Source organism: Telopea speciosissima, chromosome 11, assembly GCF_018873765.1.
Source record: "Telopea speciosissima isolate NSW1024214 ecotype Mountain lineage chromosome 11, Tspe_v1, whole genome shotgun sequence".
NCBI lineage: Eukaryota > Viridiplantae > Streptophyta > Magnoliopsida > Proteales > Proteaceae > Telopea > Telopea speciosissima.
The window spans coordinates 46,011,860-46,036,862 of NC_057926.1; the positions used below are offsets into that span (position 1 = coordinate 46,011,860).

The 25,003-nt window shown below is 38.7% G+C and overlaps 1 protein-coding gene across 3 annotated transcripts in view; it reads left to right on the top strand.

The window, feature by feature from the left end:
- Nucleotides 1–1,080: 1,080 nt before the first annotated feature.
- The window catches only part of LOC122646811, a 35,296-nt gene continuing 11,373 nt past the window's right edge, over nt 1,081–25,003 (top strand). For 2 of the 3 annotated variants that reach the window (XM_043840411.1, XM_043840414.1), the window contains exons 1-8: nt 1,081–1,176; nt 11,261–11,806; nt 12,767–13,960; nt 14,170–14,497; nt 21,965–22,220; nt 22,332–22,548; nt 22,682–23,034; nt 23,351–23,887. In XM_043840411.1, coding sequence (XP_043696346.1) covers nt 1,150–1,176; nt 11,261–11,806; nt 12,767–13,960; nt 14,170–14,497; nt 21,965–22,220; nt 22,332–22,548; nt 22,682–23,034; nt 23,351–23,887 — 3,458 coding nt within the window. In that variant the 5' untranslated portion in view covers nt 1,081–1,149. Of the gene's footprint in view, nt 1,177–9,396; nt 9,510–11,260; nt 11,807–12,766; nt 13,961–14,169; nt 14,498–21,964; nt 22,221–22,331; nt 22,549–22,681; nt 23,035–23,350; nt 23,888–25,003 lie in introns of those variants that run through there. The other variant, XM_043840412.1, reaches the window with a different exon arrangement.

A 25,003-nucleotide genomic window follows, 5' to 3' on the forward strand; every position in this document is an offset into this window, starting at 1 on the left:
TTCAATGATATTTTTGAAAATTTATAGAATTTTAGAAACAGAAATGATTGTGCATAACAAACACGTTTCTGATTTTTTTTTGACCTAGAAATATAAATTATTATGCTTTATCAAACCCATTTTTTTGTCCAGAAATTTGGTTCACTAACAAAAATACATAAAGCCATTTTTGGAATAGAAACATAACCCAAAAACAGAAATGTTATCATGCAAGAATTTTCATCCAATTGGATGCTACCATAAGTCTCCATTTGTTTCGATGTAAAATTTTGCATGATAAATTTTACATGTTGAAAAATTTTTCAATACTTGTTTCCATAAAAAAACAAGCATCGAGAAACTTTTATCCATGTAAAATTTTTTAAGTCAAGTAAAATACATTAATATTACAAAGGAAAAAATGCGAATCGAATCGATAGGGAAGAGTCGATGATTGAGTTAATGCGTTCACATTGGGAAAAGTAAACGATTGAGTTTGATTCTTAAAATTCACACAATATTACTGTAAACCTGTACTCTATCTCCTTGGTAGCAGTCTTTGCCAATGTTGAAGATCTTACTAGAATTGTTTACCTGGTGGAGCAGTTCCCAACTTAATTAACCCACTGGGTCGCTCCATCTCTTTCTTGGCTTTTTATACATCCTTCATTCACTGCTCGATCATATCTGATTCGATGTCTCAAACCTGTTTGGGTTAACAGATCCAATCGGATCCGACCCGACCTGACCCGGTTTATTCTAGAACTTTTCTTCCATGCAACGTTTGCATGTAAAGGGATTCAGACTTCAGGGATGAGAATTTCAGGTGTTATTTTTCTAATGGTTGGGATTTCCTTTCCTAGGTTTCTTTCTCCTCTTTCTCATCTTTTCTCCTTTTACCTTCCTTATGAGCTAAGAAATCCATTAATTTCTTTCTCTTTTCTCCTTTCTTCTTTCATTTGAGACTTTTTATTGTGGATTCGTAAGGTGAGACTGAAAGTGGGTTCTCACTTCTCACTTCTCAGGTTATCTTTGTTTAATACAGAGTGAAAGAAGAAGAGAGAAAGAGAGAGATTAGAGGAGATGGAGAAAGATTCAGTTAAGAAGAAGGGAAAGCTTACAGACACAGAGTTGATTGATTTGGTGTTTTCATGGAAACTAGAAGATGTCATGCACGAAGAGCTTTACAAGGATCAAGTTCGCCATTTTCACCTCTGTTCCTCTTCTTTACGGTCTAATCATAGTTTTTGGAATAGTTTAACCTCTTTGTGTTTTTTCCAGATTGAGATTGAGATAATAAGATTAACGAGACAAATTCTCTCTGGTTTCTAAAATCTTTCAAACCCAAAACTGAATCGTATCACGTAAGAGTTGCATTGAGTCTACGGCCAGTCAACCATAAGTAATAAGCCCATCAAACGGTACGTTGTTCATGGGCTTGTTAAAGGAGCCCACATGGCATAAAATTGAGGACCGTCACGATATTTAACCGGTTCGGTATATCAGGTTTGTGTCGTTTCCTTCACCTGTATGTACCCTTCGGTACCATTAATTTCCACCTTCCTTATGCTCTGCCTGTCATAAGGCTCACAGCTTCCAGACTAGTTCTTCAATGGGTCATCCTATGTTCTTGGCCTTTCTCTCAAAACCTGAACTTAGTTGCAGTTGGAAGATTTTCTTCTTTCTCTTAGCTTTATGATCTTTCAAGTTTGCCTCATTAGTTGATTCATTTAGGAGCTTTGCCCATGAATGTTTTTGGTTTCAAAGCCTAGATGGGATCATTACAAGGACGATCCAGATCCTCTACTGCCAAGCTGCCCGGCAGGACCGTGCTGCCCAGACATATGGGTAAGGCGAACATTAAATGCAGCATTGTATCTGGACAGCACGGTCAAGCCGGGCAGCTTGACAGTAAAGGATTCAAATTGTTACAGGGAGAACATTAAAAACTCAAACTCACCCGAGTCATTGAGTCAAATGACTCGGGAAGCCCTTTTTGCAAAATCAGTCTCTCTCATTTAGTTTCAATTTTTTGTGGTTGTTTAATATAACTTGTTAATTCTATTCATATGGTGGTGAACAGTGATAAGATATTAGAAAAAATATGTGTGTGGGTCGTTGACTCTCAAATGCAAGTAAATCATTAATTTCTCCTATTTTTAATGCTTTTTGGTAAAGAAAGATCTATTCATTTGATCGTGCAAAACACGTAAGAGATGGAGATAACAACTCAATCAACCACGGAGTGGAATTGGGCCACACTGTTGTGCACGAACAAGACAGGGCCCTCCTATTTTTAATGCTAACAAGAGGTTTTTTTTTTCTTTTTCTTTTCTCTGGTAAGAAGAAAATTTATTGAGCTAGGGAGTCATTACAACCAGTGGCTTCTTTCTCACAAAGATGAAGAAGCCAAGGAGTGGTTTCAGGAAAGTCTTGGTGGAATCAAATTGTTATTCGTTAATTCAGCAGCTATCCTCTTCTGATCCGAAGCTTGCCATTCAGAGTATTCATCATGATATTGTTCAGCTTCAGAAATCTTTTGATGATTGCTCTTTTTCTTTTGTTCCAAGGTCTACCAATAGTGTGGCTGATGCCTTGACTAGGTCGGCCCTTTCGATTAAGTCTCTGATTGATTGGCCTATTGGTAGAATGAGAGGTCATGTTGGACACTGTAAGATAATGCAATTATAAAACTATCTCCCACCGATAGGATTGGCCTGCCATTTAATTTCACATAGACATTCATCAACAAATTGATTTGGTTGTATTAAAAAGTTTCCCTGATATTTTTGATAAACTCCTATGTCTAATGTTTTTTTTGAAGAGTGGGAATACGATATTCTTGGCTTCAATTTATACAATTACAAAGTGAAATATTGGTACTAGTTTTTAATAGGTCTGCACTCTGCATTCAACTTTTCAAAATGTCTTGGCATTTGCGGATATTCGCAATTGCAAATTCGATCTCAATTTTCAAGATTACATTGCTACCCACCATTGTTGCACTCTAAACGGCTCCCGCTGGGTTTTGCATTCAATTTTTAGTGTAGATATTAGAGTCTTGATATTTGAATACTATGGAACAATATGAGCGGGAAATCTTCATGTACGTGAACGACTCACAGTCGTTCAGATGGAATATTCTCACAGATTGAATTCCATCTGAACGGCTGTGAATCATTCACATACACTCACGTACGTGAAGATTCACCGAACTCTGGAACAACACCTCCATAACTATAGTAAACAAGAAAGGCAACATGGGGCACTCTCGCCGAATCCCAACTTACTTAGGGAAATAACTTTTAGGGTTTCCATTGATCAAAATGGAAAACTTAAGACAAAGAAATGTACTTTTACACCCGTATCACAAACCTCTGGGGAAATTTCATAAGGAGCAAGCTATATCTGATAAACTCCCACCAGACTTAATCGAAGGTCTTGTGGACATCCAACTTCATGGCTAAGTAGTGAGCTTTCTGTTTCTATTCAATGCAATAAAGGAACTGAACCTCCTACTCAAGGGTTGGATGCTAATTGTCCAGGGATCGTTCTCCTCTTAGGTTCCTCGCCCAGTCAAGTGCGCAGGTTCCTCTAATAGGGAGGCAAAAATGATGACCTCACCCCCTGCCCGAACACACTGCCCGGGTGGGGTGAGGTTGTCATTTCCTCCATCCCTATGAGAGGAACCTGCGAACCTGACCGGTCAGCGAACCTGAGAGGAGAAAAATTCAATTGTCCAGTACTTTGCCTTTTTAGTAGAAAAGAACTTCACTGAAGGACAGAAAAAAATTACTTCAACTAGTCAACCAAACTAAACAAGAAACAATCACTGCAATAGACAAAGTAGAAGTAGTATTGTCAATTGTCATGAGCCACAGTTCCTATTGATACCAATGAACTCAAAAGCATGCAAGACGTTCAAAAACAACTAGTAAATAGAACAACCATTAAAATTTGTTTTTGGGTTGTTATTTTTTTTTTTGGGTAAATTACATGTCACCCCCTGATTTTTTAAAAAACTCAAATCACCCCTGGTTTAGACCCCAATATGACAAATTAGTTCCTACCATTAGTTTTATGCTGTTAAGTGATGATGTCAGCCAAATAAATAAATTTAAATCCCTAAACTACCCTTGACAAAATGTTGAAGATGAAGGAAGGCTTGTATTGTAAATTTAATTCTAATGTTTTAGTACAAGGGGTAAAATAGTCCTTTCACACCAATAACTAACAGCAGACTGCTAACACCGTTACTATAGAGGGGGTGATTTGAGTTTTTTCAAATACCAGGGGGTGATCTGAGTTTCATTTGAGAACCAGGGGGTGACATGTAATTTACCCTTTTTTTTGTTTTGGCTTCTTACAAGATAAGTCGGGGGAAGCCAATAAGAGATAACAAAAAAGGAGAAAAAAGAATTATACAACCATAAATAAACCACCCTCAAACAGGGGAAGCACCAGAAACCATGAGCTGAATAGGCAAACGCCAAGTGGAGACCAAGAACCTGTTATGGGGAGTATCAATACAAGGATTTTGGAAAGCTTGCATCTTACTTCTAATCTCAAATGAGATCGAATCCCAAATTTGTTGGATATATAGTTCTAGAGCATCTAGCCTGATTCTTTAGGTTCCGTTCCATCCAAATATGATAAATGATAGCTCCAAACGCAATCTTACCAATTGAGTCTAAACTTGATTTCCCTTTAAATATTTTTCTAATCCATTTTCACTGTGCCTCAAAGGTCTTTAATCCTCCGATTGGAAGGTCAACATTTACAAATTTTTTTGAGTTGTTATTCATGTCACAAGGATAGGTTAAATTTGAAAAAATGAAAAAATGAGGAAAAGACCAGTACCTAATGAGTGGTGGGACATGGAAGCATCCATTACGATAGTAAACTGCGTCCATTCTCCTCTCAACACCTCTTTTTAGTCTCTGACCAAATACTCCCTGCCTTACCTTCCTCCCATTTTTGGCGGAGCTCAAGCTCTCCTTGAAGTGGCTGTGGATGGTTGAAGAATACCTATGCATGCTGCAAAGTATTTCTTTGTGTAATTGATATTTCCAAAAAAAGAAATCAGGGTTTTAGAAATCCGGAATCATCTTTGTCGTCATCTCTCTAAGCCCTCTTCACCCTCCCCCCCCCTTTGTTAGTTGTAGGATTCTGTTGACTTGTTTTAACCAATCTGGATCCAATTACATCCAACGAGATATCTAAATTACCTGTACCTGACCTAATTTTGAAATGGATCTTGTCTTAAGAGAATCACATATGGCGTAAAAAGAATCTGATCTTGGATACAAACCACTCCATTTATTGCCTAGTGGTATATGTCTTCTTTGTACAAATGAATAGTAGTATTTATGTATAGATATTTGTATCTTCTTGTAGAGATTAAAGATGGAACTTGGACCCTTTTCTTATATTTAAGTTTCTTACAAACTGGTATTAAATATGACCATATATGAGTCTTATATGAGGAAAAGATCTCTACTTGATGGTTTTTTCTACGTCCTCTCACAAGGCATCGTGAAATGATGCTTCTGCCCCCGGTTAGATACGCAGGCGTGCTCGCCCCCCCCCCTCCCTAATTCGCCTAGATGCTTGTGTAGAGATCATGCGACCAAGTAGAGATCTCTTGCCCGTCTTATGTATAAAACTATTTCTTCATTCTCATGACTGTCTTTGGGTTAGAATCCAGAGCTGATCTTGATAACTCCTACTTACTTGAAAGAAAAAGTTTTCTTTTTTAGTAAAACATAAAAGAAAAAGTTAAATCTAACAATTTCCACACACACACAAAATATATTTGGCCTCTCCACTAGCCATGTATTATTAGTCAATTTTATTTTTTTTGGGTAAACGGGGAATTTATTGATGAGAGGGGTGGGTACAAGCAGTAGCATCAGTCACACAAAGATCCTGAAGCCACCGAATGGAGTTTGGCCAATCTGTCACGCACCCAAGTGACAGGGTCTTCCTGGCCAAGGCATCTGAAATACAATTCATAGTCCTGGAAACAAAAAAAAAGACAATGTTGGAGAAAGAAGAAGCAAGCTTCGACACATCAACAACGAGGTCCTTCACCTCCCAAGAAAGCGCTTGCTCACCATTGATGAACCGAATAGCTTCCTTACTATCAGACTCCACAACAATGCTGTCCAGCCCCAATTCCAAAGCAGCCATTAAGGCACTATGAACGGCCAGCACCTCCCCTTGAATGATCGAACCAAACTGAAAAGGAATGGACCGCGCCAAGGAGAAAGCCCATGTATGATCTCTACAGACCACACCCAAACCACCTTTCTCGGTACCTTTGGAAAAAGCCGCATCACAATTCAACTTAGAGGTACCCACCGGAGGGGGATTCCACATGGAACAACAGTGAGGAGACGCACCAGTAGTAGGAGAAGAGTGGTTATCCTGCTTCTGAACAGCATTACAGAACTCCAAGAAAGCATTGTCAGCCAGTCAATTGTCTGTTACCAAAAAATTAAAAAATAGTCAATGGTCAGACTTCCTAGGTAGATTTATGAGCAATGCTTTTGAAGTTTGAAAATTTTGTTTCTGTTATAGATTCAAACGAAATTTCATGGTTCAAGATGATAAGAATGTTTAATAAGGATAAAAAAGTAAAATTACAAACCTGTTGATACCTTAGGGGTGTCAGTAAGAAATTTCTTTAATTAATAGCTAATAGTATAACCTATATAAGGTTATGTCAAAGTTAGAAATAAAAACTAAAGATGATGTGTCAAAAAAACACTTACATTTTAGTATTTTGAGTGCCTAGAACTATTGAGGAATTGGAACTAAACCATCCCATTAGCAAATAAGACCTGATCCTAGTATTGGGGCTGTTTAATATACATGATGCTTCTTGGGGACTAGACTCGACAAGGAACGATATTGATTACCCAAACCATCCCATATGGGGCCTGCATGATAACACTTTCGTTTATCTATTTCTTTGTTTTTTCGTTCTTGAGAACAAAAAAATAAGAGAAATCCATTTGTTTCCCATATATATTTTTTTTCTTTTTTGTTCTTGGGAATGAACCAGGACAAAAATAAAATTTTTTGAGAGATAAAATAAAAAAATAAAAAGATCCAATTTGAAGCTTCTTTGTCCCAAAGATATAAGAGAGGTGGGGGAGAGTGGATTGAGCTCCTCTCCAGGGAGCCCAGCACGCCAGGGGCATCCAACTATTGGGCTGTGTCGTACACATCCCTAGGCACATGCCGAGATGTGTGCGGCACAACCCAACCCTTGGATGCCCCTTGGGCACTCCCTGGGCTCTGAGGTCCTGGAGAGGAGCCGGATCCATGGGGAGTTGCTCTTTAATGACCTACATATGGTTAATTTGATGGGCAAAAAAGTAATTTCATGTTCAAAATAAAACACTACCTTCAATGCGATTTCAACCACCAACACCACCTCCATCACTGTCAATACCACCACCAAAATTTTGGGTATTCAATGACATTTTTGAAAATTTATATAAATTCTAGAAACAAAAATGATTGTGTGTTATCGGGCCCATAAATAGAAAATACGTTATCAAACCCAATTTTTTTTGCCCAGAAATTTGGCCCAATAACAAAAATACATGAAGCCATTTTTGAGATAGAAACATGGCCTAGAAACAAAAGTGTTATCATACTAACCCCATATAGTGTCAATTTTCATCCAATTGGATGGTACTATAAAGAAATCAATTAAAAAACAATACATTAATATTACAAAAAGGAAAATGCGAATCCATAGGGAAGAGTTTTTGATTGAGTTAATGCCTTCACATTGGGAAGAGTAAACGATTGAGTTTGATTCTTAAAATTCACACTATATGACTAGGGTTGCAAGTTTGGCCCTGTTGGCCCGAACCTGCCCTGAGCTCCAACAGGGTCTGGGCTGAGATATTTGGCCATGAGGGCGGGTCGGGGCTGGAAATTTCTAACCCTGAGTTAGGATCTGGTCGGGTTAGGGTTGAGGCCTCGAGCTAAGCTTGGCCCGGCGGCCCGGCCCTGATTTAAGTTATACTATAAAATATATATTGATATAATGTATACATTATAGACTTTAAATTTTACTCACATTTTTTTATAAAATATATTATATATGAAGACAATAAGTGTTATAATATAATTTATTTTATTTTTATTTTATGTAAAATTAATAATGTTCTTCCTAGCCCATTCTAGCCCATGCATTTCTTTCCCCCTCCCCATGATCAGGGCCAATCAGGGTTGGCCCGACCCGACCCTGAGGGCCGGTCAGGGTTGGATTTTTCTGACCCTAAGTCAGGGTCGGGTCGGGTCGGGTTTGGGCCCAGCTAAGGGGATTTAGGGTTGTGCTAGGGTTCTATAAAGCCCGGCCCAACCCGACCCTGTTGTAGCCCTATATATGATTGTAACCTGTACTCTCTAGTCTCTCCTTGCTAGCCCTGCCTTACTCAATATTGATGAACTTAGAACCTTTCATGGGTGTGTCGAATCGATTTGGGTTAAGAGACCCAATCAGATCCGACCCGATTTATTATAAAATATTTTTTTTTTCTCTTCCATGCAAAAGGGATTGAGCTCCTCTCTAAGGAACCCAACACCCAGGAAGTGCCGACTGCCCAGGGGTCATCCAGTCGTTGGATTGTGCCACACACATTCTGATGAATGACTGAACATACGTCACGATGTGTGCGATACAGCCCAACCCTTGGATTTCCCCTGGTCAGTCCAGCGCTGAACTCCTTGGAAAGGAGGAGGATCCATTCAGACTTCAGAGACAGAAAATTTCAGGTGTAATACTTCTGGGAATCATAAACATTTGATTGGAGATTGAGTGTCTAATGGTTAGGATTTGTTTACTTTATAATTTACGTTGACTGATGGAAGTCTGACCACCTTCATGCAATAATAACGAGGCTAACACAGTAGAGGAAGGGAGTACTTTTCAGATCCGTACTACCAACCCTCATCTGGTATGGAAAGAAGTCTAAAAGGTCTGAAGACCCCAAGTCTTTCTTCTATTTCACTCTGTCACATTAGGGTTTCCTTATTCTTTTTGGTTTTTATCCTTTCGAATCAGCTTTTCTTTTGGGTGGAAAAAGGAGACAATAGCGGTCACTTTCCTATGAATTAGTAATTTTTAGTGCGTTCTTTTGATAGAATTGCATGTGATTTGTACTAAGATAAGCTTTCCTTTCCTAGGTTTCTTTCTCCTCTTTTCTCCTTTTACCTTATGAGCTAAGAAATCCATTAATTCTTTCTCTTTTCTCCTTTCTTCTTTCATTTGAGACTCTTTATTATGGATTCGTAAGGTGAGACTGAAAGTGGGTTCTCAGTTCTCACTTCTCAGCTTATCTTTGTTTAATACAGAGTGAAAGAAGAAGAGAGAAAGAGAGAGATTAGAGGAGATGGAGAAGGCTTCAGTTAAGAAGAAGGGAAAGCTTACAGACAGAGAGTTGATTGATTTGGTGTTTTCATGGAAACTAGAAGATGTCATGAACGAAGAGCTTTACAAGGATCAAGTTCGTCATTTTCACCTCTGTTCCTCTTCTTTACTGTCTAATAATGGTTTAATCTCTTTGTGTTTTTTCCAGATTGAGATAAGATTAACAAGAGAAATCTCTCTGGTTTCTAAAATTTTTCAAACCCAAAACTGAATCGTATCACGTAAGAGTTGCATTGAATCTACGGCTAGTCAACCATAAGTGATAAGCCCATCAAACGGTACGTTGTTCATGGGCTTGTAAAAGAAGCCCACATGGCATAAAATTGAGGACCGTTACGATATTTAACCGGTTCGGTATATCAGTTTTGTGTCGTTTCCTTCACCTGTATGTAGTATGTACCCGTCGGTACCATTTCCACCTTCCTTATGCTCTCCCTGTCATCAGGCTCACAGCTTCCAGACTAGTTCTTCAATGGGTCATCCTGTGTTCTTGGCCTTTCTCTCAAAACCTGAACTTAGTTGCAGTTGGAAGCTTTTCTTCTTTCTCTTAGCTTTTTGATTTTTCAAGTTTGCTTAATTAGTTGATTCATTTAGGAGCTTTGCCCATGGTTGTTTTTGGTTTCAAAACCTAGATTGGATCATTACAAGGAGAAGATTAAAACTCAAACTCACCCGAGTCATTGAGTCAAATGACTCGGGAAGCCCTTTTTGCAAAATCAGTATCTCATTTAGTTTGAATTTTTTGTGGTTGTTTAATATAACTTGTTAATTCTATTCATATTGTGGTGAACAGTGATAAGATATTAGAAAAAATATGTGTGTGGATCGTTGACTCTAAAATGCATGTAAATCATTCATTTCTCCTACTTGTAATGCTGACAAGAGTATAATCAGTGGTAGAATAAGAGGTCATGTTGGATACTGTAACATAATGCAATTATAAAACTACCTCCCGTCTGTAGAATTAGCCTGCCATTTTATTTCACATAGACATTCATCAACAAATTGATTTTCTTGTATTAAAAAAGTTCCCTGATTTTTTTTGATGAACTCCTATGTCTAATTTTTTTTTGGAAGAGTGGGAATACGATATTCTTGGCTTCAATTTATACAACTCCAAAGTGAAATATTGGTACTAGTTTTTACTAAGTCTGCACTCTGCATTCAACTTTTCAAAATGTCTTGATATTTGGGTATATTCGCAATTGCAAATTCTCAATTCTCAAGATTACATCGCAACCCACCATTGTTTCACTCTAAACGAAGAATTGCTGGCTCCCGCTGGGTTTTGCATTCAATTTCTAGTGTAGATATTAGAGTTTTGATATTTGATGGCAGAACTCCTTATAACATTGTCCATGTATGATTTAAGAGCTATTTTTAGATTTCTTAGGTGTTTGCACTTAGTATATGTTGAATTTTGTCCATGTGTATGGTTTGATTGTTGTTGGAATTAATTATTCCAGTGATAATGTACAATATATCTTTTTTTCCAATTGTAAACCTTTTAGCAAACTACACATTTTCATGACAAGTAGGTCGAATTTTGAGCTGTTATGTTAGGCCTCAATTTTTACTATTATAATAATTTGCTTGTATTTAGTGCCATCAGATTTTAAATCTTTTTTCTTGAAGCAAGTTTTGTTATATCATTTAACCTATCTATTAATGCTAGTACTTATGGTAAGTATGGTTGTCTCTTTTTTGGAAGTATCTTCATTGGTTAATTATGGAATCAATTAATTGTGGCTTTCCACTTTGCTTTAAGGCTATGAGCTTTGTTTGCTCTGTTTTCTAAACTTAACCATTTTCTAATGTTCATTGCAGGTGGAAAATATTCCAGAATCTTTTCTGTCAGTTGAGCATTATCTTGGGTCTTTTGTGTCCCCTTTATTAGAGGAAACACGTGCTGCATTATGTGCAAGCATGGAGGTAATTTCAGAGGCGCCACGAGCAGAAGTAACCTCCCTTGCAGAGTCTAAGCCTTATGGGTCACTCTTATATGAGATCAATGTTGACTCTTGGAAGAACAAGTTGAGATCAGGTGGCAAGGAAGCATACGCAACTAAGCCTGGGGATATTTTTGTCTTTTCAGATATAATACCTGAAACTGTTTCTGATTTACAATGTTATGGAAGGTCATGGACTTTTGCTCTAGTCACTAAAGCTCCTGACAATGAACAATCAGAAGACGACTCAGCTATTTATTTAAAAGTTAAGGCTTCTAAGGCTATTGAAGTCAAAGAGGGGATGCAGAATTCACTTTATGCACTTTTTCTGATAAATTTAACAAGAAGCAGTAGAATTTGGGCTGCTTTGAAAGGGATAAGAAACTTGAAGGTTATCGAGAATATTCTTGGTGACAATCTTAAGGTATGAAAATTGAGATAACTAGTTCTATATTTGGAAATGTTTAATAGGACTAACGTACATTTACAAACAGTCCTTGCTGTTGTGGAGAACTCAAGGTTCACTTGAATTTCTAGGTTCTGTATCCACCTATTTATTGTCACATAGGATGTGCTGACTTACATTTTACTTGATTTGATGTATTTAAGCTTAGATCTTTAGGTTGTGAATGACAAGGAAATGTCAATCACTTTATTGGTCATACTAGAGTCTTAAAGATTGTACCATTAGACCAATCCTCAATTTTGATTGGATAACAGTCTAATCTATGGAAAAGAGATGGTAATCTTATGAATGATTTTAAGAGATAATTATAGATTGATGCTTAAGATGCAATGTTCTCCTAAAGGTGAATATTGGTGATCAAGTACTGTTTTTTCAAGTGGTGTGAACTAAATACATCATTTTCCTTGCCATGTATCAACTGTGGCCAATATGGTAGTTCTCCATGTTTCAAAATGTAGCTTAACGATCCCTTTTTTAGGTTTAAGAATCACCTCCTTGTGCCAAGCATAATTTATTGAAATATGCTTTTTATATTTTTTGTTTATTTTCTTGATTGTTTCACTTTGTGAAACTATTATGTTTTATAGTTCTTAATGCTATCCTCCTGCAGTTTTAATTATTTATTTTGTATATAGTATTCATAGCGTCTAGGCAACCCAAGTTGTTGGACGGATCCTTGCATCACTGAAGGCAAAACTAATTAGGCGACCAAGGCTACCCCCTAGGTGGCCAATGCGCCTGGATGCCTAGGCGAAGCCTTAACAACTATGTTTTGGATAGATAATGGAGAAATTAGAGATAGTTCCTTAGGGTATTATTTCTGTTAGAAATTGATATTATTGCATGAAGTAGATGGATCAGAGTGCTGTGTAATTACTGTGATTTGATGATTCCTTGGTTTTTTGTTTCATATTCTAGGCAGAGCATTTCTGCAATATCTGTTCTCTTTGGAATGAAAGATTTGAGAAGGGCATATTACCAGAGTTGAATGAGTCCCAAACCAACGCAGTACTACAATCTATTTTGGCAATGCAGTGCAATCACAAGTGTTTTGTTAAGCTTATCTGGGGTCCTCCAGGAACAGGAAAAACAAAAACAGTCAGTTCATTGCTTTGGAGTGCCTTAAGAATGAAGTGCAGAACTGTGACATGTGCTCCAACAAACATTGCAGTTATGGAGGTGGCCTCACGTGTCCTTATGCTGGTTAGAAGTTTCAGGCAAACTGAATATGGAGTGAATATCACATGTTGTCCCTTGGGGGATGTGCTGTTGTTTGGAAATAAGGAACGCTTGGAAGTGGGTTATGATCTTGAGGAAATATTTCTGGATTATCGGGTGGAAAGGCTTGTGGAATGCTTTGGACTAACTGGGTGGAAGCATCGCTTTACATCCATGATAGATTTTCTTACAAATTGTGTTCTACAGTACAATATTTACTTGGAAAATGAACTAAGACAGGTCCATAAAGATTCGAAGGAGAACAAAACCAACAAAGATGTGCTGTCATTTCTTGATTTCACTAGGGAACGATTCAAGGCAGTTGCACAACCACTACGAGGATGTGTCATGTCATTATCCACTCATCTGCCCAAACATATCATCTTGCCACAGATTTTCCAATGCATGACTTCTTTGCTTTATTTGCTGGAGTCCTTTGAAAGTCTGTTGTTTCAAGCTGATGTGGTTGAGAAAGAGCTTCAAGAACTCTTTTTAGATTCAGAAGATGTTGGGATGGCAACACCTCCTTTGGTTAAACTTGAGCATCAATGGATTAATTGTTCCAAATCAGACATTTTGTTGAAGATCAAAAACCAGTGCCTCTGTACTCTAAGATCTCTACATGATTCTCTCATGAATCTTGATCTGCCCCAATCTACGAGCAAAGATTCAATAAGAAAGCTATGTTTTCAATCTGCTTCTTTAATTTTCTGCACAGCATCAAGTTCACATAAGTTGCATTCTTTAGAAATGGAGCCTCTGAATTTACTAGTTATTGATGAAGCTGCTCAGTTAAAGGAATGTGAATCAACAATACCATTACAACTCCCAGGCATACGGCATGCTATTCTCATTGGTGATGAGTGTCAGCTTCCTGCAATGGTTGAAAGCAAGGTGTACATAAACTCTTCTTTCCCTCTCCCATCTCCAACTCTTCTTTCCCTTTGTACTTGTAAATATTGCATTCATGAATTGTGGTTGTGGGCCACTATTTATTTGGTCTCTCTCGGAGGAGATTTATTCCATTGATCTATCCTATGGGAGTATTGCAAATGTTCTTTACATTGTAACTGATGATAGTAGTTCCCCTACCTTTTTTGTAGTTATCTAGTGAAGCTGGTTTTGGAAGGAGTCTGTTTGAGAGATTGAGTTTACTCGAGCATCCAAAGCACCTTCTTGATATGCAGTATAGGATGCATCCTGAAGTCAGTATTTTTCCAAATGCAAAGTTCTACTGCAACCAGATTTTGAATGCACCAAGTGTTCAAGACAAAAGTTATGAGAAACACTATCTTCCTGGATCTATGTATGGCCCTTACTCATTCATAAATATCCGTGATGGAAGAGAGATATTGGATGATGTTGGACATAGTCGAAAAAATCTGGTGGAGGTAGCTGTTGTTGTAAAAGTATTGCGGAATCTTTTTAAAGGTATGTTCTGGTTGTAGGATTTTGGGTAGAGATGTACCTCAGTATCCAAATTCATATCTGATTAACATATCAGTTATCTGAATATGATTTAATAGCTTCTTGATATTTAATCCAAGTATCCATGTTTCAAATCCAACAAAGATTCTGATATCCAAATTTGGATTTGATATGCGATCATCTTGATAAATGGATAAGAGTCCTGATAGAGTTTGTATTTTTTAGTTTTTTACCATACATTGACCTCCCTACTTTGTAGTTCATTTTGAATCATCATTGTGGTCATCATTGTTGTTACAAGATAACTTGTCTCCCCTTTTCACTGCGGTTCATTTTTCTCTGTTATCCATTTTTAATGATTTTGTTTTTCTATTAGTATGTCGTTAATCAATGCATATCTGAAAGGAGGCAGTTTCCCTTGCTTTTGAATTCAGTGACAAAGGACGTCCAAAATGACACCATCCTCTTTCTTTCCTTGTCACTTTTGGCAATGGGTCCTCCTTACCTTCAAAGTTTCTTCCTTTCCTCTACCTCCAAAGTCCAAATATATTAGCTCACTTCAGAAAGAATCTTTCTTGTCACTATTTCAGATTTTTTCTGTACGGGGCCTCCCTAACATTTTGACAAAACTGAAAGTATTGATGACCAAGAAACCCAATTTACTCTTGTGATGTAAACAGAATCTAGAGCCAATACCTGCACACACAAAGAAGACCCTCACCAACATGCACATACATATAACCTCATAATAAACTTATTAAAAAATATAGAACACCAAAACTACCATGCCAGCTAGGATATAAACTTTAACACTCATCCTCAAGCTGGATCATATACATGACCCATGCCCAGTTAAAACAGCATCCCCTAAAAAGTTTTTGTAACATTCATATGAAATAATAAAGAAAGAGCAACTTCTAACAAATTTCTATTCTTTCCTTCAACTACACCATTTTACTGGGGTATAGGCGCAACTAGTTTGATGTATCATACTATGATTAGAATAAAAGGAAGAAATAGCATTTTGAGGAAACAACAAAGCATTATCCGAAAGGTAAATCATAATCGAAGCATCAAATTTAGTCTTTATTTCAGTATAATAAGATATAAGAACAGATAAATAAACTGAACTATCTTTCACTAAGTACCACCAAGTCAGGCGTGAATGATCATCATCAAAAGTAACAAAATATCTAAAACCCGAAATACTCTAAACTGGACATGAACCCCAAATATCATAGTGCACCAAAGAAAATAAAGACCAACTCCTAGACTTACTACGAGGAGGAAATTACAAACGATGATGCTTCCAGAATTCACAATCTTTACATTCAAGATGAGGTATGGATTTGCAACCAGGAACCAATTTGTTGAAGAACAGACAATGATAAATTACCCAATCAGGAATTCCACACCAAAGGGGAAACACCACTAGAAGTAGTAGCAGCAGTCATAGGAGACACGTCACCATCCAGATAGTACATCCCATTCTTCTCACTCTTTACACCAATTGTCTTCTTTGTCTGAAGATCCTGGAAAACACAATGAGAAAGGATAAAAAGTAACAGAACAGGTAAGAGATTTATTGAGCTAACTAACAGACAAATGGTTTAAAGTAACTGGGGGTACATATGGATTAGAGGATAAAGTCATAAAAGAGGTGAGGTTGAGCACACCATGGCCAATCACTTGCGTAAATGACCCATTAGCAAGAACAACTTGTGAGGGACAAAGAACGTCATAAAAAGAAGAGAACAATTTAGACTTACCAGTCATGTGATTTGACGCACCGGAGTTAATGACCCAAGAGATAGGAGAAGGAGTGGTAAGCAGTGTAGTTGTACCTGTATGAGCCAAAGTAATAGTAAATGTGGAGGCAAATGATTCAAGCTGTTGGACGGACATGCTTCAATAATTGAGTGACCAGATCATCTCGATAAATGGGACCTGAAAAACTAGCTCCAGATGAAGTACTCAGATTGGTGTTGCCTGATAACACCAAGTTATCAGACACTGCAGTATTAGCCAACTGTTGTGCCCATTCAGGCTTACCATGTTTAACCCAACAAGTGTCTACCATATGATTAGATTTCCCACAATGCGTGCACTGTCATATAGTCCAACAAGTGTCTACTGTATGATTAGATTTCCCACAATGCGTGCACTATCATATAGTCTGATCTGTCTGCTGACACCTCCACCATGTCCATGCCCTCCCCCTGAACAATTACCTTTGCTAGAAAAACCACCACTACTAGCAACAAACGTAGAACTTTCCTTAGAAGAGGTAGAGTGATTAGACTTGGAATGAGAGGGAGAGACAACCCATTGAATACCGCAAAAGTCCACGTTCATCTACAACACTTTCTCTCCAGCAAGAAACTTACTTTTCACATGTTGAAGTCCTGAGTTTAACCCGAACAAAAATTTTCCACCTTGAAACTCAGCCCTCTGGGTCTTTAGTAATTCCAAGCCATTAGTGAGAGGCTAATAAACTTTAAGTTCCTCCCACATCCCCTTAAGCCACTATAATATACACTAACAGATTTATCTCCCTGTTTAAAATTAAAAATATTTTCATAGAGATCATAAATGCAAGACATTCTTATCGTGTGGGAAACTTTCTTTCAAATCATCCCAAACACCCTTAGCGGTGGTGTGGAACATCACATTAGCTACAACATAGGGCTCCATACTATTCCATTGTCACACTAGAAGGGTGTCGTTTTCACACATCCATTCAGCATACTCTTTAGAATCAAAGGGTGGAGGTGCAGGCTTTGGATAATTAAGCTTTCCCTTGGCATTTATATAAACTTTAACGACTTGACCCCGTAGCAAGTAATTAGAAGCTCCATTGAGCTTAAAAGAAGTAATTTGGACAGTGACGTAGTCCACAAGAGGCTTAAACTCACTTATCAAATCAAAAGCCAGCAGTCAATATAACCAAGCCAATAAAAACAATAACCAATAACCATCAATGATCTATTAAAAAAAAAGAAGCCGACACACATTGAGAAGTCCTTCCACCAAATAATAAATCCCACTAGAGAAACTAGCAATATATATATCCCTATAGAAATTGATAATGATCTGATGGCTAAATCTCCAAACAAATCACAGTCATGAAAATAGCAGCTATCTAAAAACATGCAGAAAACAATGATCCATAACCTTTAATATACTATCAGTTCATCACATGTTATATAGAAGAAACAGATCATAAGTTGGGGAGAAAACACCTCAGAAAATTTCAGACTTGCAAGAAATTTTAGCTGTAGTATAGATCCTTGTAGCACCAACCATCGGCTGTCCTGATCAGCCACCAAATCAGGTCTAGTGGAAGCCTTACGCAGAAGAAAAATATCTCATAGTTTGAGAATGATTTGATGGCTTGATCTGTAGTTACATAAATCAGCAACCAAAATAGCAGGTATTCAAGAACATGGTTGAAGAGAGGTTCCAGCTCAAGTATTCATGCTAGAACAAGCTGAAATCCAAGTCTAATATGTTAAATAAGTAGCTTATTAGGTTATAGCGGTCATCAATTAATTATTCTCATCGGAGGCGCACGTTAGGTTTTCTTCACGTGGGGATTAGGTTATGGCGATTCGTCCTCCTCAGGAGGAAAGCACTCCTGATCCATCTCCCCGTCTAGGGGTTGTTGCGGGTCGGTCTGCGCCTGCTTCCTTTGCTGCCGTGGTGTCTCGATCGCTGGCTTTGCCACCTGTCATTGTGGAGGTGAAGAAGCCTTCGTCCTTTTTTGGGAGCCTGCGGTTTTTTTCTCCAGGGAAGAATTGGAGAGTTCTGAGAGGGCTTTCTCTACTGCGCTGGTTGCCAAATGCAGTTATGGGAAACCTGCTCTGTTCTTGATCAAGGATTATCTTCAGAAGAAGCTGTTCCTGCAGGGGGATGTTGTTGTTTCGACTTTGGACCCTAGACATGTGCTTCTTCGTTTCTCTCTTCAGGCAGATTTTGTCAAGGTCTGGTTGAAAGAACAGATTCACATCCAGGGTTTCCTTTTGCGATTTATGAAATGGACTTCTGATTTCGTATCGGGCTGGGAATCTCCTTTGGCGCCAGTTTGGGTTTCCTTGCCAGGGCTGCCGTTTAATCTCTATCAAGGGAATTTCTTGGTGTCTATTGCTGGGACGATTGGAAGGGTTCTGAAGGTGGATGGTGCAACGGCAAATTGCACTCGCATTGTGGCGGCCTGTGTATGTGTTGAGGTGGATCTAAGAGCCTCACTTCCGACGAAGGTATGGATTGGTTGTGGTGCAGATGGTTTTCACCAGAAGGTTCTTTATGAGAGACTCCCCTCTTATTGCGAGTCTTGCTCGAAGATTGGACACCCTAAGGAGTCTTGTAGAAAGTCGCTAAGGAGGATGCCTGCCGTCGATCTCCAGGATGCTGCTGGTTTGGGTGATGATAAAGGAAACAGTTCAGGCGCTGCGGCGGTGGGTGTTGGGGATGGGGACAGAACCAGTGATGACGTCTTCATCCCTAGGGGAGAGGGCTCCTCGCTTGGTGGCGTTGGGGGCCATAATGGTGAGCCTGGTCAGGGGTACCCTGCGGCTGGCCATTTGAGAGGTGGTTGTTGGAGACCAACTGCGAAGCAGGCTGCTGCTCTTCGTTCTTTGTTGGCCGCAGATGTGGGACGGTGCGCTAATTCTTCTACTGTTGATTTGGTCCCTATGGGCCAATTGGAGGGTGTGGTTGCCCCCCGGCCTTTGGAAGAGGGGGTTCTTGCTATGGTGGAGATGGCGGGTGGTGTGGTTGCCCCCTAGCCTTTGGAAGAGGGGGAACTCCCATGCGTGGCGGTGGGGTCTTCAGAAGCCGAGAAGGCAGGGGTCGTCGAGAGCAGGGTCTTGGCTCCTGCGTTGTTGAGTGAGGAGTTGTTGGATGAAGGGGAGGTTGAGGTTGCCGCTTGATGCGAGTTGGAAGGAGCCTGCTCGCAATCTGTTAGTGGTCTCTCGTTACCTTATTTTGAAGACAAGGCTGGGCCCCATGGGATTAGAGATGATTTACATGTGCCATGTACGGCTGCCACGCTGTTGGGCCGTGAGGCTTTGCTGGAGAGCTTTAAAGCTTTTAATGCCACTATTGAAGGGAGAATTCACAGAACTTTTGAGAGAATTGGGGAGGAGAATGACACCTCTGAGTCAGCAAGCCCTCGAGCAGGGAAGCGGATGCCCTCCTGGTCTGCGGTTTTCAGTGCTTCCCATGTGTGTTTACAATTAAACAGAAGACTGATGGCACTGTTGACAGGTACAAAGCTTGGTTGCTAAAGGATTTAGAAAACTTATTGGATCGACTACCAGGAGACCTTTGCTCCAGTTGCCAAGATCAGCACCATTAGAGTTATCATCTCTTGTGCGGTTAACCTTGGATTGGAGCTGCAACAACTTGATGTTAAGAATCCCTTCCTCCATGGCGAGCAGGAGGAGTAAGTCTGTATGGATATCCCTCCTGGTTACTTTGGTGAAGCAACTCAAGGAAAGGTTTACAAGCTGAAACTTGCATTGTATGGGCAGAAGCAATCTCCCAGGGCCTGGTTTGGTAATTTTCACAGGGCTATGGTGTCATTGGGATACAAACAGGGCAATGCTTACCACACTCTATTTATCAGGTGTGTCAGTAATCATGTAACTATTCTCATAATATATGTTGGTGACATTGGGGTCACAACGAGTGATCCCACTGAAATAACTAAGCATACTTGGGTAAGGAGTTCGAGATTAAGGATCTGAGCAAGCTACGGTACTTCCTTGGCATTGAAGTGGCTCGATCTATTAAGGGTGTATTTCTTTCTCAACCGAAATACACTCTTGACATTCTTTCAAAGACCGAGATGTTAGGGTATAAGCCTGTTAACAGTTAACAGTCCTTTGGAGGCCAATACACACCTCAAGGGCAAAGATGGTGAACTAGTTGATAACGGAAGATATTAGAGGTTTGTTGGCCATCTCATTTATCTGTCACATACTTGCCCGAACATAGCCTATGCTGATAGTTTGGTTAGTCAGTATATGCATGATCCCTATTCCTCTAACATGGAAGTTGTGTTCCGTATTTTACGATACTTGAAGTCAGCTCCAGGAAAGGGTATCCTTTTTTCCCCTCATGATCACATGCGTGTGGAGGCATTCACTGATGTTGGTTGGATGACTCACCAAATGATCGGCGCCCCACATCAGGGTACTATACCTTTGTTGGTGGCAATATTGTCACCTAACGTAGCAAGGGACAGACTGGTTGCAAGATCTAGTGCTGAAGCCGAATTCAGTGCCATGGCACATGGGATTTGTGAGTTCCTATGGCTTCAGGGTTTTCTCCAAGATTTGGGATTTTATTTCATATGCTGATGATGTTGTACTGTGACAGTATATCTGCTATCAGCATTGTTCATAATCCAGTTTAATATGATCGGACGAAACATGTGGAGATTAATAGACATTTCATCAAAGAGAAGCTGGAACAAGGTCTTATTTGTATACCTTTTGTGAAGATAGGTGATACGTTAGCGGATGTCTTCACCAAAGGTCTTAGTAGTAAGGTTGTTCATCCAATTTTATGCAAGTTGGGCATGTGTGATATCCATGCACCAACTTGAGGGGGGTGTTGTAATATGGGTATAAGGGTATTTCTGTCATTAGGGGTATTTTGGTCCTTGTACTCTATTTCTCTTTATTTTATAAATAAAGGTGGCTAGTTTCTGTCAGACAGAAGTCAGTTTTCTCCCAAATCTCAACAAGCATTGGAACTTTAATGCCTGATACCCTGTGACGTAAACAGAAAATATAGTCAATACCTTTACACACAAAGAGAGAGAGAGAGATGCAAGGAAGAAAGTATCTCACGGTTTGACTGAATAGTCTTATCGTGTGGGGTAGGGTATATTAAATAGTAGAAACAAAAATACATGACCTTAGTACCCCCAAGTCCCAACATGCACATACACATAACCCCATAAAGTAACTAATAAAAAACAAACAGTATAGGCATAACTATACCGAAGACGTAGAGTTTAAGTTCTGTTGCTATGGTAGCCACTTTTAACCAAGCCAAAAGTTGATACCTAATCCATGTGTTTTTTCATTTTATTATATTTTTTCCCTGTTCTTTGATAAAGTAGATTTTTTTCATTTGATCTCATCTTTTCTTTTCTTTTTTTAACAAGAAGTAGAGTTTAAGTTCTGTTGCTATGGTAGCCACTTTTAACCAAGCCAAAAGTTGATACCTAATCCATGTGTTTTTCATTTTATTTTGTATTTTTTACGTGGGCTTTGATAAAGTAGATTTTTTTTTCATTTGATCTCATCTTTTCTTTTTTTTTCTAACAAGAAATACTTCATAATCAAGGATATAGATGTTGGCCTAGTTTTTTGAGTACTGTTTTCTAATATCATTCTCAACTATTTTGATCGAACCGTGAAACTTCTAAGAAATAGTGTATTTTAAAATTTCCAGCATGGGATGCCTCAAGACAGAAGCTTAGCATTGGTGTTATTTCTCCATACAATGCTCAAGTTGCTGCAATTCAAGAGAAACTTGGAGGGATATTTGGGAAACACAGTAACTTCGAGGTGAAAGTGAATTCTATTGATGGTTTCCAGGGAAGTGAGGAAGATATCATAGTAATCTCTACTGTTAGATCCAATAGTTGGGGGTCAATTGGGTTCTTGTCTAATCTACAGCGAGCGAATGTCGCTTTGACGAGGGCCAAGTATGTCCTCTATGTGCTTTAAATTTTTTATACTAATGCATATAGGTTAAAGATGGTCAATCTAGTCTATTGTATCATAGATTATTTATTTAATTATTTCATTTTTGGCAGGCATTGCCTTTGGATTTTAGGAAATGAAAAAACTCTGATCAACAGTGGATCTATCTGGTCTGAATTAGTCAACGATGCCCAAAGGCGTCAGTGTTTTTTCAATGCTGATGATGACAAAGATCTGGCTAAAGCAATATTGCAGGTTAAGCAAGAGCTTGACCAGTTAGATGATTTACTTAATGCGGACTCGACACTTTTCAAAAATGCGAGGTGGAAGGTAAACTATTTAAATAAAATTCACTTTCGCTCACTAAATTATTCTTCAATATAGTAATTTGTAGTGTGAACTTTCATACGAATACTTAGGATATTTGTATTAAAGTTCTTTTAATGCTTCTCCAAATTTGCAGGTTCTCTTCAGTGAAAACTTCAGGAAATCATTTGGGAAACTGATATCGACGCAAAAAAAGAAATCAGTTATTAATTTATTGTTGAAGCTCTCATGTGGATGGCGCCCCAAAAAATCAAAGATAGACCCCATTTGTGAAAGTTCTGTACAGCTTGTTAAACAGTTTAAGGTTGAAAATTTGTATATTATTTGTTCTGTTGATATTATGAAATATGAAAGCTACTTGCAAGTTTTGAAGGTTTGGGATATTTTACCTCTAGAGGAGATTCCAAAACTGGTTAAACGTTTGGATAACATCTTTGCTCCATTGACAGATGATTTTGTCAATCGCTGTAAAGTGAAATTCATGAATGGGTATGTTCTTTTCTTTGTTTCTCAGTTATATATGCAACAGTTGTGTGTCATGCATTTTGATGTTTTATATATTTTCATTCCACCTTTGGTGCCCCTCTTAGTCAAGCAGTATGGATCATTTTTATGTAATATACAACCTTAATATATGGTTGTGTCTTAGTATTTTACTTCTCAATTTTCCCCATCTATAACTTGTTTCGCTATTTTTATGCATTTGGTTTGTCTTGGAAGAAATCTTGCATATAATTAATGGGACTTTCGAAGCCCCCTTTTTGTATTTTTTAAATTTGTTACATATTTATTTGTTGACATGTAGGGATTTGGAAGTGCCCATGACCTGGCCAAGCTCTGATAACATTGTTCGGAGTAGGAATATATGCTGTACAAACCTTCAAAAGATTTCAAATGATGACGACATTGATGGTAGAAGCTATGTTGAAAATTCAAGGGTGAGCGAGAGTTTGCTACTGATGAAATTCTACTCATTATCATCTGGTGTTGTTGGGCATCTTCTCTCTGGAGATGATGGTAGAGAACTTGATCTTCCATTTGAAGTAACAGATCAGGAGCGGGAGATTATTCTTTTCCCTAGTACCACATTCATCCTTGGAAGGTCTGGAACAGGGAAAACAACTGTGTTGACCATGAAGTTGATTCAAAAGGAGCAACAGCAATACCTTTCCTCTGAAGGACAATCTGAATTGAAGTTCGACACAAGTAAGGATGTTCACAAGACAAATGAGATTGTGAAGGGTGTTGGAGAAGCCAGCGGGACTGTCTTGTGTCAGGTGTTTGTCACTGTTAGCCCCAAATTATGTTCTGCTGTCAAGAAGCAAATTTCTCAGTTGAAAAGGTGCATATTCAATCTTTAATTATTAGACATTATGTATTTGTTGAGCGAGTGCAAGCCAGGACAGACTGCACCCCAGTGCAGTACAAGTGGCATTATCTGCCATGTGGCAGGTCATGCTCCCCTAAATTTATTGTCAGATAGACCCCACTCTTCTCTACTTGTATGCCAATTTTGAGTTCAACCCTGCTCTTTCACAAGTTAATTTAAAGTGAGGAATGCTTTGGACAAACACAACTTTTGAGCAATTTTGGACCATTGAAAATACAAGGAAAATGTGTAATACGAGGTGGATTACTTGATTGCACTAGATCCCTGAACTATGCACAACCTGTGCATCATGATATCTTCCCGTTCAATTGTTCGTATTTGCTTAGTTGGAATTCCATGTGGCAAAAATGAGGTGCTGGAACTGCACTCCATTTGTATCTTACTGAACCTGTTTTTCTCTACTTTAATTCTCAGAATAGTTTTCATGCATAAGCCATGCTTTTTCGCTAGGTTGTTCTGCTGGTTCTATTTTATTTTGTGGTTATCTGTTTTCTTGCATATGTGATTTTGAGGGCGGGCCTTGGTGCAACAGTAAGGTTGCTCCATTGTGACCTAGTGGTCACGGGTTCGAGTCTGGAAACAGCCTCTTTGCTAAAGCAGGGGGTAAGGCTGCGTACATTATGACCCACCCCAGACCCCACAGTGGTGGGAGCCTTGTGCACTTGTTACGCCCTTTTTTTTTAAGCATCCATTATAAACACTGTAATCTATATTAGACTATGTGATTATAGATAATAATAGTTAAATGGAGCATTTTATCAAATTTCTTCTGTAGATTACTAATAATATTATTGCTTAGATGGATACTCTATACATGAAGAAACCCAGCTCAATGTTGAAAGTGATTAGTCAAACCAGGTTAGTTAGGGCCTAGGGGTCCTGGATGGGCTGGGCTAGGGTGGGAAAATCTCTAACCAAATTTTAGCCACAATTGGCTAGATTAGTAAGACAGTCAATGATGCAACTAGGGCAGCCAACAGTTCAATCATTAGAAAAAAACAATACTAAATTATGGTGATCAGAAGATATGTCAAATGTCTAATCATAGTTATCAAGGTGTCGCCTAGG